The 15,119-nt window shown below is 39.1% G+C and overlaps 1 protein-coding gene across 1 annotated transcript in view; it reads right to left on the bottom strand.

Moving 5' to 3' along the window:
• IGF2BP3 (insulin like growth factor 2 mRNA binding protein 3) overlaps positions 1-6,728 on the bottom strand; it is a 179,793-nt gene extending 173,065 nt beyond the window's left edge. The window contains exons 1-2 of the mRNA XM_065400075.1: positions 6,424-6,728; positions 4,562-4,622 (exon numbers count right to left, since the gene is read on the bottom strand). Of these exons, the coding sequence (XP_065256147.1) occupies positions 4,562-4,622; positions 6,424-6,598 (236 nt within the window). The 5' untranslated portion in view covers positions 6,599-6,728. The remainder of the gene's footprint in view (positions 1-4,561; positions 4,623-6,423) is intronic.
• Positions 6,729-15,119: the final 8,391 nt, after the last annotated feature.

Raw genomic sequence — 15,119 nt, 5'->3', positions numbered from 1 at the left:
CACAACAACTGGCCAAATTTATGTTTTCCACCATTAACAATAATTAACTTCCCTTAAAAAAAAAAACACCACTATTCACATCTGCAAAAACAAATGTAGATATGAGGCACTAAGAACCAGACTTGCTAAGCAGAATTTTGACTCCAAATTCCTGCAACAGATTCTCGCTCATTTTGAGCCATGTGAGATATTCAGTCACGTGCTCCACCCCCTCCATGTAACAGACACTGAGCATAACGAACAGATCACTAATATGTCATAAAACAAAAAAGTGCTCTGTACTTTGCAATTTTATATACTTATGTACAGTGTACTAACCCCATGTGACATTAGCATGGTGTTCTTACCCCTGCCTTATAGTCACATACTATACCAAAAACAAAAATCTACAAGTATTGCGTCCCTAACTTAAAAATCTGATCACTTGGAGTATAATCACCACATACAGCTCAATGACCCCTTAGCATTTCAGATATAAGACATTCATCCCCTCTCTCCCAACACATATACCATGTTCATGTTAAAATTATACACAAATTTTAATCCACAACTGACAGTATGAAGCTCATATGCATCTCACTAAACAATTTTATTTAAAAAAGGTCTATTTCTTCTCAAACCAAACTTCACATTAATTGAGATTTTAGGTGAAGTATAATTAGAAGCTTATTTAGGTTTCCTGTAACAGAGTTACTAGTGGCCAAAATTACTGGTTAAAATGCACTGACTGTGACCTATCTGCTGTACCTCATCATTCCTCCCCCACTACCACAAAATATTTATTTATTTATTTATATTTTTAAAAGGCATCAGATTAGGATTTGTTTTTAAAAACAAAGCAAGAGAGACAGAGGTGGAACAGTATCTATCCTCCCAGCTAGAAAAGTGCCTCACTAGGACCATAATATCTGAGTTTTAAGTGTAAACTAACCGTTTTAAGCTCCTAAAGAGAAAGTCACAGCAAGCTTTCCCTAAAGCAAAAAAAAAAAAAAAAATACATAAAAAAAATTCCTAATTTTAGGTGAAGGTCTATACATTTGTCAGGGATTTAAGAATGTTCTCAGAAATTTTAAAGGACTGACTCAATGTGCAATGCTCAGGTGACTAGTGTCAGCTCCCTACCCTTCCCCCCACTAAGCTACACTGCACATCACACCAGTGACATCAGTGCTATCTGAATAATCAGATTGCAGCATGTACATTGCCCCACTAGATACCAGCTGCTCTTGAGTCACAGAAAGGGGGTCCCTAAAGGGCTCCACCACAAGTGTACATATATATCAATCTTGCTGTATTTTTGTTTCTCAAAACAAAATTAATGTGAAGGGTTGATCAGAACTAACAATGCTCTGTGTTCTCTTCAGAAGCATGACTAGCACTCAAAATTGTTACAACACCTTCTCCAAGTTTTGAATGAAGTGACAAAGTTCTATGAAGTACTGCAATAGTCTTCCATGACTCATAAGGTCTGAATGCAAAAATTCCACATTTCCCTTTCACATTCCCTTGAGATTTCAGTAGTAAATCAGGAATAAACTTTTGGCTTATGAAACAGCAGGCACCTCCCACCCAAAAATCTCCACCCTTCTTGCAAGTAAACCTTTACCAGCCCTCCCCCACCCCAACTACAGTTGCAATGTACCCAGCATCTGTCTTACCGCTTCAATAGGCATTCCACAGTACCATATTCCCAACCTGCCTTTCACAGCAGGTATAAAGGTAATTTTTGCAAATGTGTGTGTGCCCACTTCAGACTGGAATGTCCAATAAAGTTGGGAATACAGTGACTACTGGGTCTAAGAATTTCACTTTGAATAGCAAACCACACTTCGCAATGTCGAGTCTTCTGGACACACCACAACATTATGGGAAGCCTAACTGACACCACCTCTTGACCTTCCTTTCCATGATAAGGTTATGGATTACCAGCTCCCTACCTTCACCCCTCATACACAACCTCACCAGCCTCTGGGGGGTGGAGGAGAAATGCAGGCAAATGCAAAAATAAATATTTTTAAAAACTGAGTAGGAACTTCCCACTCAGCAGCTACACAGTGATAGAGGTTAATACAACAGTATACACTGAACAATTTAAATGCACTACAAACAACTTTTGCTGTTATTCTTATGCAGCAATAATTTGATCATGCTGTTAATTGTACGGCTATGCGTGCTAAAAGAAGGACATGACCTATATTCCACATAATTTTCTTTACTGTAACATCTATTTAACCAAACAAAACACACTGGTACAAGCTGGGCTCCATGGAAAACTAACCCTAGACTTTCAACATACTAACAAACTGGGTGGGTCTTTTGAATACCACCACACAGGATTCTCCACAGCACTGTGACTGACTACCTCATTAACAACTATATTTGCCACACTTACCATGTACAGATATGCAGGCTTTTTTAAAATACATCTCTTTTACAGCCATACTTTGAACACATGTAAATAATCTCTTTTTTCTAAATTACTTATTTAGCTCAACATTTAAAGGCTTAACTTTTAAAGATATCTAGTAACTCTGGAAACATAACAACGAGGCAATACTTAGAGAGATCCATGGTAGGAGGGAAAAAAAAAAAAAAAACACCTTGTTGAGCTGGTGCAAGGGAAATACTACATAGTTTTCAAAGAAAAGCAAGGAAAACTACTTTTGCATGGACGTTACTGAATTAATTTTAAAGTAGATTTCTACAGGCAAGAATTTTTATTTTCAATTATGAGAAATGCAATTTAATTTTCTATAAAAAAGTTCAAAAATATTCTGATCAGACACAGCATGTTTAAATAATGTTTAATAGACATGGTTTGAAGTGGGAAATAATACTGATATTTTGGTAACTAAATATTCATAAAAATACAAAGATGGGTATGTACCTGTATCCCTACAATATATTTTGGAAACTTAACTTTACTCTCAAGTTTTATATAACATTTCTTCCAATAAATTACAGAATTACAAACAAAAAAAAGGAAGTTGTAGAAGAGAAAGTGCTAATTCACACACAAAGATGAAAACATGCCTAACCCCAACACACAGAACAATGTGTTTTTATACTTTCAGTTGAACTCTATTAAAAGCAGGGAAATACGCATTTAAACACATCAAAAATGGTACAGAAGTTTTTCTAAACTACATTTGTGATTATAAAATTAGTGTGTTTAGAATGGTGTATGTATCAGTGCACTTTTTTATGTCCTTCAGATTAATAAATTTCTGTTTACAACTTAATTGCTATATTGGCATATATTACAAAGACTGGAATGTACTTTTGAGACTGATCAATTCCTACATTTGCCATTGCATTTTCTTCTATTTAACCCTAATAACCTTTGAAGTATACAAGAATGTATTTAACCAATATAATACATTCAAAAAGTTGAATATATGCTACTGTAATTTGCAGTTGACACATTCATCTTGCATAATAAACAAGACTGCATATTACATTAGTTTCCAAATAACAAAACTAACCAGACACTATAAATACAAAGACTTTCCTACTAGCATTAAACCAACAAAAATCCCACAATCATACTTTCTCAAGCGAAGCTTCCCTCCACTACTAAACAAAGATTAATCCCACAATCAGATTCCCAACAATAAAGCAACTAATATTTATACACACCTTTTTAATCAACTGTTTGAGAAATTCTGTATTTTTGTACAAGTCTAAGGGATGTGTTAGGAGCACTTTTTAAATAAAGTTATTTAATCTGGGAATATGGCTGTTTGTATAATGGAGGGCAGGAACAAGTAAGTGCAAAGTTTGATCTATTTTGTTATTACTCTCTAGAAAACCTAGAGTGCAGTATAATTTAAACATTTGTGGAAAAAAAGCAGAATACAATGCTCTAGGTAGTACAGAAGTACTAGTCTGCTCTGCTGCAAAAATCTGAGCATTGTTTCTTCACATCAGGCCCACAAAACTACATGCTACTGAGCCCTGAATTACTCACTTTGCAAAAATGAAACACACACATAAATAAAGGATGCATAAATCATGTCTTTACTAAAGAGAAATCAGCATTTCCTCATATGTCTGTACATGCCAGATCAAAACAGTAAAGAAAAATTCCTCCTTAAATCTAGATGAAACTTACACCACTTAGCTATAAAATGCTGCAGCCTCCTGCATGGCAGGATCAAAAAACTGTATGTATACAAGTATATTTACAAGATGCTTTTTGTTGCAGAGCAAAGCTCACATGCTTGCCTGTTACACAGTTCAAAACATCCCATTTCATTTCCTGCTAAAGCACAAAATTTAACTCTTCTCGGGAATTTAAAATTTTTAATAAATTATTTGTCATTCAATCACAACCTGCTTCCTCCATGAAGAGAGTTGGTTTCTATAAATCCAGTCTAGACTGATAATACATTACATTAAAAATATAAGGGTAGAATTCTGGAATTATTTCTGATATCATGGTGGGTTTTTAGTTTAATAAAAGTAGCTAATTTATCCACAAGGAAGGCAAACATAACTTAAGCATTTTTTTTTATTGTGGTAGACTGGTCATCGAGGGCAAGAAAAAAAAATTATTTACCTTTGTCTTTTAGGGACTGAATGTTCAACTTCTATGAGTTTACCATGCAGTTCCACTTTACCTGCAAATACAATCAAAATTAGGGAGAAGTGTTTTTAAATGTGTTTGAATGTCTCCCTCTCTCTCATCTCCCCACCTTTCCCAAATTTAATTTGTGGTGTTTTAAAACAGCACAGGAAATTAAAAGTGCAACATGTTAGCTTATTCATTAATAACTGGTGTTGCAGTTTGCCACTATGCTGCTGCTATCACAAGCCAAGGGACTTGAATTTTAATGATTCCTTTTAGCACAATAATTGTCCGAAGAGGTAAGTGAATGAAGCTGTTTTAAAGTGGACCTCTTCCTTTATTTGAGCCATTTTCTCCAAGGGCTCTGTAATATAGATACACAAATTTCGATCAGATGAGCTGATCAGGGCCCTTCAGCCCAAAGAGAGGAGACAGGAGGGATTGGGAATGCTTCAAGGTTGTGTGAAAATGCTTGTGTCTTCCCTACTTGCCTATTCTGGGCAGGGCACCCCTCCCTCCCCCGGCTACCTCCAACGCGTCCCGCAGGGCGACAGGCCTCAATTTAAACTTCATGGCATTTTCTGGAGGGAGATGGGGGTGAAGAGAGCGCATTTCAGAAGGACTCTCACAGCCCCGGGAACCTCCCCCCTGAAGCCTCTGCAAACGGTATTAAACAGGCAACATTACATTTTACACAAAAACAGGATGTAGAGGCAGAGAGGCGGCCTGGCTCCTGCAAGCGGTGATGGGTGCGGGAGAGGCAGTCAAAGGGAAAGCGAAATAAATAATCCCGAAGGAATGCAGCCCTCTAGGGCCCGAGCCCTGCCAGCCCCTCTGGCCGGCGCGGGGAGGGGGGCGATGGCTTTTCCCTCCCAAGTTTGGGTTACTCTCCTTCCCTGCAGGGAAAGCTACAGCATGCGTCGCCTCTGTGCAACAACCCGCGTGGGGCTGGGAGCTTCGCCAGCCAACTCCTTCCAAGTGCACCCAGAAGGCGGCTTCTGCCAAGCCCGCAGCCTGGCTGCCGGGGATACACGCTGGGCAGGAGATGCGGGGCCAAGAGCGCCTATAGGTGCGCGCTGTATGCACAGAGAAAGGCTCATCCACCCCGCCATCCTTGCACGTTATGCCGGAAGCAGGGCTCACTTCCCCCCCCCCCCCCATCGTCAGCCTTGCCTTCGCACCATGCAAACATTAAATCGCATGGCCTCCCCCCTCCAAATACTCCCCCACCCCCAATTCCCGGGACGCTCGCAGAGAAGCCAGGCTTTTCCGTCGGGGGCGGGAGGGGGGAATAGGGGAGCCACATCGTGGTAGGTTTCTGGGCCCAGGCTGCTGCCTCTTGCCCTGTCCTGTTGGGGGGCGGGGGGACACCTCCTTGGCCGCCTTCCCTGCCGCTAGAGCCAGCCAGCCTAGCGCCCCCGGGCCCCCTCCCACAGCCCGCATGGCTGCAGCGTAACCCCCGGGCGCGAGGAGCTGCGGAGGCCAGAAGGCGGCTGGGTGTCAAACGCCAACGAGCACGTTACCTGCCGGCGTGCCCGGGATCCGCAGCCCCCCAGCCCCGGCCGCCTGCAGCCCGTGCACACACAGCCCCCGCGCGGCCCGGGGAGCCGGCTCTCGCTTCGCCACCATCCCCTTGGCAGGGAAAGGGGCAGAGGCAGATTTCGGCCCCCACCCCCGGGTTGAACCGGCGAGGTAAAGGGGGGTCACATGGGTGGGGGAGAGAAGCTGGGGGACAGGAGGGGACCCTCTGTGTGTGGGCAGGAAGCAGATGGCGAGAGGTGCGGGGGTGGGTGCCCGGGGCCAGCGTGGAGGGTACAGGGGGCCGGGGGTGGAGGGCGCCCGGAGGGACTCACCTGAAAGTGCTTCGATGGCCTTCATAGCCCAGTTCTCATCGGGGCAGTCGACGAACGCGTATCCCGTCTTCACCAGAAACTGGCCGTTGAAAGGGATCTTGGACTCCTTAAAGAGACTTTCCAGGTCCAGCGGGCTCACGCTCTCGCCGAGGTTGCCGATGTACAGCTTATTCATGGTCTTGTTCGTTTAAAAAAAAAAAAACACAATCCACACACGCCCAACAACTTACAGCCTCGGCTTGCAAAATAAGGTGGGGAGGGGGGATAAAATAAAATGCGATGGAGGAGAGAGAAAGAGAGAGAGAGAAAGCGAGAGCGAGGTGAAAAAAAAATCAGATCTGCAGCTTGAGTCCCTCCCACCCTCCCGTCCTCTCTCGGGGTAAAAAAAACTGTATCCAAATCGGAATCCGGAGTGTTTGCTGTGTGATCCGGGCGCGGAGGGGAGAAAGGGGGGGAAACACCCAGCTTGGGGACCAGGATGGCGGGCGGAGAAAGGAGGGGGAAAACTACTTTTTTTGTCTTGCCCCCAAGCCCGTTTGGCAGCGGCAGCAGCAGGCGGACTATGAAAATGTCACACTACGTGCATGCTGGCGCCGCCTCTCAATTAAAAAAAAAAACCCAGAGAGGAGGGTGAGGGGAGTGGAAGAAAATTACTTGAATATTCCGGCTTTTTGAATGAGCCACGTGTTCAAACTACAAATCAACTTCTCACGTGAGGAATCCCAGCGCCTCAATTAGATAGTAGCTGTAGCTCGGCTCTCACACACACTCACCGGAGGAGGAGAGACTGGGTGAGGGACAGGCAGGGAGGAGGAGAGAGCCTGGCTGCACACACAGGGACAAGTTTAGAGAGGGCTGCTGCTGGGGACGAGAAAGAGGGAGCTCGGGAGTTTGACGGGCGCCGGCCCTGAGCGCGTGTTCCCGCTCTGCCCCTAGTCACCACTGTTGTTGACAGCGGCTCGGACCCCTTCGCCGAGCGCTCACAAATAACGCCCGGCCTCGCTTGTCTGGGGCCAACCTCTCCGAGCTCGCTCCCCTGCAAGCGTGCACAAACAGCGGGGGGAGGCGAGGACGCGCTGTCTCTCGGGGCGGGTGCAATCGCCGAGGGGACTCCAGGAAGGAGGGAAAACATGCCATATAATGCCCACGCCTCCCCCTCCTCCTCGCTCCCCGTGATGCGAAGCCACCGTATTATTCATAGGGGTCGTTCGTGCAAGCTCCGCTGCTCTGGCAAGATGGCTTGAGCACTTTGTGTGGGTGGGTCAGCGAGGGGAGGGGAGGGGTACTTAGGCAGGCTGCGTGCTGCTGGGGTAATATTCTTATTAGCAGCGCCCTGAGCGATCTCTCTATGCGCAGCACCTTTGCCTGCGATTTCATGTTTGGTGGCTTTCGGGCTCTTGTTTGCCATTGGCTGCGCGCTGCAGAAAGACAAGGGACTAAATGAGGGAGGGGAGCGGGAAGGGGGAAATTAGGGTCTTTCCAGTCTCGAAGGAGCCCCCCATCTGGTAATGTTTCTGGCGGGTCGATTAGCGTGGGTTGCAGTGTCTCTAGAACTGAGCAGTATGGAAAAAAGGACAAAGGGGCGGAGGGTGGGGGTGGACGGAAGACAGTTGGGGAATGATTGAGAAGTGGGAGAGTCCAGAGTGAGAGAATAACGTGCTCTTCTAGTTCCTACCAAAAGAAAAAAAATGTTTCCTTCTTTCTTTTAATCTAGTTAATGGTGGCTCTTATCTTAGAAAATGTGAAGAATGACCAACCAGCGTTACCCTAGGATGGTAATAACACACCCAGGAATTTAGAGATTTTGCCCCCTCCCCCTTTGGTTTAAAGAACCATTCATAATTTTCAACATTTGTAAAGAGTACAATGGTGGGTTTGTGGGGGGAGGGGGTTTGGGTGTGTGGAGCCTTTCCAGTGCAAACAAAATGTTGCCTGAAGATGAAGAAAGGATACGGAAATGAAAGCCAGCACTGTATATAATATAGCAATCTAGTAGGTTTTGTTTAATAATTCAATGCACTTTAGTGGAAGGTTTCATTTATTCCATGGTCGATTTTTTTTTTGTGGTAGATTTTAATAGGTATTCCATGGAAAATAGTTAAGTATGTGTATTAGTTAACAGTGAATGAATTTCCACATGTGCTGTAGTTTATGTGGAAATACGCATAAAGAGAAATACCTTAAGGCTTACAGTTTTGTACCTCATTTCTACAAACTAAATAAGTAAATACATGTAATTTAAATTTAACTTGAAACTGTGTTGTTGATGAATGTTGACAAGTTCTTTTGTTGTTTGTACTTTGGACACTACAATCTGTATGTACTGTTACACATGGTTTACAAAAGGCACAGTAAAGAGAGTTATTGAAGATTTAGCACAGAGTGGTATAATTCAATGTGGCAGTCCTTAAAGTAAGAACAGTAGTTAATGTGAAATAAACACATATGGATCATAACATTTCAGTTCAACTTTTGAGGCATAATTTTTCATAAGCCAGTATGTATAATTTTACGAGGGCTTATCAAGAAACTAATCTCTATCATTTAAATCCATTGTTTAATTTATGACTTTTACTTGTAGTAGACAAAGGGTATTCTTGTGTTCCACTCTTTAGACCTTATACACAACTTCTATTTTGTAGAAAATGGGCAAATACTTCCTTAGTTTAGATAATCTTCACTCAACAGTACCAGTCTGCTCTGGACAAGACATTTTTCTTAAGAGAGCTTGTATTTATTGTAATATCTTGTAAAGTCTGATTAAAAGAGAACACCTGCATGTTAAGTTTTTTAAAATCATCTATTAGTCAAAACTGCAAAGTGGTTTAGTCAGTGTTCTCAAAGTGTCTAGTGTTATTCTTTAGAACTTTGATTTGTATTGAATATTATCAATCCATCTGCATGTGCTCTTTTCTACATGTGTGGTCTAAAAAGCACTTTGCATATATTTTCTCTTTACACTGTTAAATGTAGAATGTATACATTTTATTTAAATGTTCTAGTTTGCTAATCTGTTTTGCTACCCACTTTTTTCTTTAGAAAAGTCAGAAGTGGGAATTTAAGTCAAACCATACATCAGTTATCCAACAACAACTTACAAATATTTAATTGTCCACTGTTAGAGGGGAAGACGAAATTATCAGCCATATATACTGGAAATATATTTTTATAACAGGGCAAAAACGTTACTTAGCAGTTTATACAGAACTATATTGTATTGTTTTATTTGTAATGCAAAGAAGTGAATTAGCTAGTGTTTTCAAAATTAAATTCTAAATTAACATAAAACATTGTTTATGCTATTAGATGAATAGGGCCCTTCTGATTACCATATACAAATTTAATTTAAACACCCAAAATTTAATTAGATGACCATCTTTTTGATATAAAACTTATTTGATATGTAATTTATTTTAAGCCCAAATTAAATATTTTACAATATCATTTTATAGTTAGATATTTAGCAAGCCTAGTATGCTAGAAATGTGTGGCTCCAGTTTTACCAAATTCAAAACATTTGAGTTATGTTAAAAGTACGTACAGCAAAAATTAAAGTAGTTACTGAATTTTACCCCATATGAGGAAGCTGAACGAGACTAACTTTTAATTGGCTCCATTTCCTTTTAAAACAATATTTTCATAGGAAAATTAAAAGTAACTGTACTAAAGTTTTATCGCTTGTGTAACATAAAGTGTAATCATTTATCTAAAGCTTCCCCTCCCCCCAGTGACAAAACATGTGCTACCTTTACAGATGTCGAGAGAAAGACTGTTGAAGAAATTATTTTCCTCATAATACTAGTACACACAATAGATTTATATGACGCAATAGTACTTGCCATCAGATGTGGATTTAACTAATACTCACCTGTATCTTTTAAAAAAAAAAAGATTTTTTTTTTTACAACCCTGTCTCAGAGCAGTATGTTCTGAAGATAATTCTATTTTAGAACATTATTTAATCTTTTATTTTAAAAGTTTCTGTTTAAGTGATAATTAAGGTGGAAAACGAGGAGGAGGAATGTTTTGTCTTTCTCTGCCATAAACAACAAAAAATAGAAATCATAATATACTTATAGGGTAGAGGTATTTGAAGGGCCTGTGAATGATCTAGTAAACTCTTACCTGTTTAGAAAGAGTTCAACTGGCATTAGATAAGGATTAGGATATAATAGAGATCTGGCATCCATGATCTGCATGAAGAATATGCATTTTACTTGTTTTAGGAATATTGCAGTTACTTATATAATGCAAGGAGTTGAAAGGTCATTGAAGGGGATTCTTTTTTACTGTATTAGTCCCAAAACAAGGAAAGAGAGATGCATGCAATTTTAGGGGAAGGGGGAAGATGATTGTATTTGACTCGACCCGTGATTAGCAAATGTTAGAAATATCATTCAATTGGTCAGCATTCTGGTGCGTTCTCATCCTCCCCTCCCCCTTCTTCAAGGCCCTGCCTTGTCTTTGCCACAACTAAAGCTTCCTATAGCTTGCAGCGACCTTTAATTGGCTTGAACATAGATGCATAACTGACTCATGCATGAAGCTAACACCCTAGACGAAGAGGACACCCCAAAGGCAGTTGAAGGAGAAAAGAAAACGACCACACACTGCCCACCGTAGCACCACATTAACACAGAGACAGACTAACCAGGTTGCAGAAGACATATATGCTATATAAAATATCAAACAACCTTATCGTCATGATCCAATGAATTGTAAAGACAACGGATTGGATCGTGCAGAAGTTCTTTGCCAGCTGGAAACTACCCGCCTCCTTCTACACAAGCCAGTTGAGCAAACTCAGCACGTAGAGCAAAGGAGCAAGGTTGCAGTTTAGCAACAAGCACAGGGCGCCTGGGAGGGAGCCGCCGTAGTAATCGTAGTAAGCAGAGCATGGAGCTCACAGCTATGGCTGTGAGTGAGCGTTGCATCCTATTGGCTCAGAGCTGCACCTACCAGCTCTCCCAGCCTCGTTTGTGCTGGGGCCACGGGCTGCCTGATTTGTTTGCTCTTCTCCCCATTCATTGGCCTCCTGCGTGCATTCCCTGCAGCTGGAGTGGTTGTGGCGCGAAAACGGCCCCCTTTCCTCTCTCGGGTGTTTTTGTTTCTTTCCCCTGATTGTTCTGTTGGGCCCCTAAAAAAAGGAAACAAAGTGTTACTGGGTAGGATGAAGCGATACAATGTGTAGTTCTTCCTGCGATTCGTTCACCCTCTAATGGCTGATGGAGGGTTCTGCTGGGGCTGGTGCTTTGTAAACGTGTAAGTTTGTACCACGCTGCAGCACAAGCAATGCAGCTTCTCACCATTTTCGTCTGCCTCTTTCTTTTCCACATTCTGACTGTGCTTTAGCCGTTAAGATCCGTTGTAGGTATTTATAATACTTTTTTTTTTTTTTTGGTAAAATGACCGCTAATATTCAAACAGTTTCTAAAGAAACTGGTAGCTTTCCCCAGAGTTTGCAAAGCTAAATCTTAAAATACTTTAAAAAAAACCCGAAAAAGACTAACAAACAGTACATAATTATTTTACAATGGACAAAATACATAAAAGAACCTTTTTGTTTGAAACAGCTACAGGATAGGTAAGGTTGCTGCAGTTTTATGGCTGAACAGCTAGTTCTAGGATGGCTGATACAGCCTAATTTTGTGAAGATGTAAAAATTGGGGGAGGGGGGTGGTAAGGCAAAAAACAAATCCAGTTCAGAGACAAACAGAAAACCAATGAAATAGGAGTCTTCAAGATGAACAGTAGGGAGACTGAAAAAGTGCATTCACCAAGGTGCTGCAGTTCATTTTGTCACTCGATTACATGATAGCAGTCCAATATCTGATCAATATTGCTACTATTTGCATTCAAAAACTATCAAGCATATAAGCACATACAACTTTTTTTGCAGGTTTAACTGGAATAATCATTTACACCAGCCAATACCTGTCATATTGATTTGTGTTGCTAATAAGACTGAGTGAAAACATCCATTGAGAACTAAATGATGTATTTTGTGCTAGTATAAATTACTTTTAAAACATTTAAGAAAATTATCTAAAATTAATCACTTAAATAAATAATGAAATCCAGATAAACAGAAGAAATTATTCATAACTTATGTAGTGAACTGGGATGAAAGGAGTTGTAACACTTTATTGTTTTTTGCTATTAGCAAAGTTACAACAGTATAGAAATTCTTTACAGACCATTTACTGAAGAACAGTTATTTATTGAAGTTTTAATCTTGAATCCATAACAGTAAGTGAATGAACTAAATCAGTATAGTGTATATGTATGCAGTTATTTGCTATAGATACTTACTAATAATGAGGCAGATAAATGAGAACTATATCGAGTTTTAGTGGTTGGGGTAAAAATAATTGTAACAAAGAAATCTGTTTAATTTTTTCACTTAATAACAATGTTAAGAAAATACATAGAGGTTAACTTTTGTGGCTTGATTTACCAAAAAAAATATTTATTTTTGCTTTATTTGTAATGCTAAGAATAGTTGTTAAAGAGTTTAGATACAATTGAAAATAATGGTAGAAACAAAATGTAAATATTCCATTATAATCTGAAAGAGAAATAATTGCAATGTATACACGGTGCTATATATTTTGGTGGAAAATTAAATAACTTGCTCTTACATTTTATGGAAGAATATTCTTATGCAGTAACTGATTTCTCTGTTTATTGTGTTTCTAATTGTTACACATTCCCAAAACAGTCCTTGCAAAATGAAAACCTGATAATTTTTGTATGTTTACATTAGATAAACTCCTTTAAGATTGCTTATATGTAAAACAGATATTCAGCACAATATTAATTTGCATGGCACAAATGGATTTAAAGTTTGAGCTTCAAAATTACTTACAAATGTTTAGTGTATTAATATCTGAAACTTTGTAGATAATTTATAGTACTGTACTGTACAGGAGGAAAGATGATTATTGTATGGAAAATATATCTCTGAAATTATAAACCTCATGTAAAACATATCTAGTGAAGAACCAGGAAAATTCAAAAAGTGACAGTAGTAATTGTTTATATGGCTTCCTCTATATACAAAGGGTTTATGGACCCTTTATAAGAAATCAAGAACTGAAAATTAAGTAGTTATTTCACAAACAATAAAAATGCTTGTCCTAATTTAAATATAATTTATCTTTTATATATATATATATATATATATATATTATTTGCATTTGGAAGAAGTCAAAATATGTTTCTTGTTTGCTACTCATTTGATCTAGCAGGTCTCTTGCCAAGGGGAAAAATGTATTAACTAATGGAGTAAAATGGGACAGCAACCCAAGCATGAAATCCCACTGGAGAACAATGAGAAGCTGCTCTCCACTATAATATTAGTAAAGCAAAACATATTCTGATGTTTTCAGCTAGTATTCAACATCATAGGTACCTGATGAATATAGCCTGAACCTTTTTTAAATATCTGTAGGTTACAGGAAGGGAGCCTTACATTTGCTTTTTAATAGTGCTTTGTGGTTGGATCTTGGTCTCTCCTTTCTCTCTAAATAACCAACATCTATAGACTACATTTCCGTTGGGAAGATTTTCAAAATTTACCTTATTTCATGATTTGTGAAGAAAAATCTGATGCAGTGCCAGTCTTTAACAAAACTCTGAAAGACTTACACCTTTAATACTCTATTCTGTGATGTCAACAAAAGGAAAGTTAAACTTGCTAATATTGGAAAGTTTCCTAGGATTTACAAATAAAATGTTTTAAATTAGTCCCATGTCTTAAAAGTAACTTATTTTGTAGACTGAGGTTGATATGTGTAATTCAGTTCATTAATGTTTACCTTAGATTTTGTTTCTATCTTTTACAAATTGTATTTCATTAGATTGAAATATTAAAATTTCCAAGAAATAATCATCAAAACAGTTGCTTACAATATAAAATTACTTACGATTTTACACTAGAAACATTTGGTCAGTAATTTTTTTTAAAGCAAATTTTCAAACACAGTTTCATTGCTTGATGCTTTTTATTTTTCTCAAGATCACAAAGTAACAATGTTAATTGCAATCCAGTTTTGTTGCTCTTCAGTTCTTTCCTCAATTTAGCTTAACAGCTGAGATTGGTTCCTCCTGAAGACAATAGTGCTTATACCCTTAGTAATTTTATGTCACTTCAATTATTTTTACCTAATTTTAAACAAATCCTCCTCAGTTGTATGTTTTTCATACAAACCATATAACTGTTTCCTCTGTAACTGGTTAGCTTAACATATTGTTGCTATTTAAAATAATATGTTAAGAAAATCAAACTACAAATGATGTATTCATGTAACCACTGTCAAAATAAAATAATCTGCACAATAATATATAATGAAAATACATAGACCATCCTTTTTACTCAGTTATGGCACTGCAAGTGTTAAGTAGTCAGAACAAATTTACTTATGTTCCCAGATGTTGTAAAACATCATCTGGTACAACCAAGTAACTAGGACTTATACAAAGATTATTTTTTTATTAGACTGATAACCACTGTTTTAACAATATAATTCTTTGTCCCTGAAAGAAAAAGTCCCATAATCCAAAAAGTATCCTGCATCGTCATAATTATAATTTGTGGAAATAAATGTAACTTAATTTGGCAAGGAAAAATACTGCTACTCCCAAACTAACTAATTCTGATTTTAAAATCTCTAATTTACATCCAAGTTGTGTTG

This window comes from Emys orbicularis, chromosome 2 (genome assembly GCF_028017835.1).
Source record: "Emys orbicularis isolate rEmyOrb1 chromosome 2, rEmyOrb1.hap1, whole genome shotgun sequence".
In the NCBI taxonomy this organism is placed as follows: domain Eukaryota; kingdom Metazoa; phylum Chordata; order Testudines; family Emydidae; genus Emys; species Emys orbicularis.
Note: the sequence above shows the minus strand (reverse complement) of the source record. Positions and strands in the feature narration are given on the sequence as shown.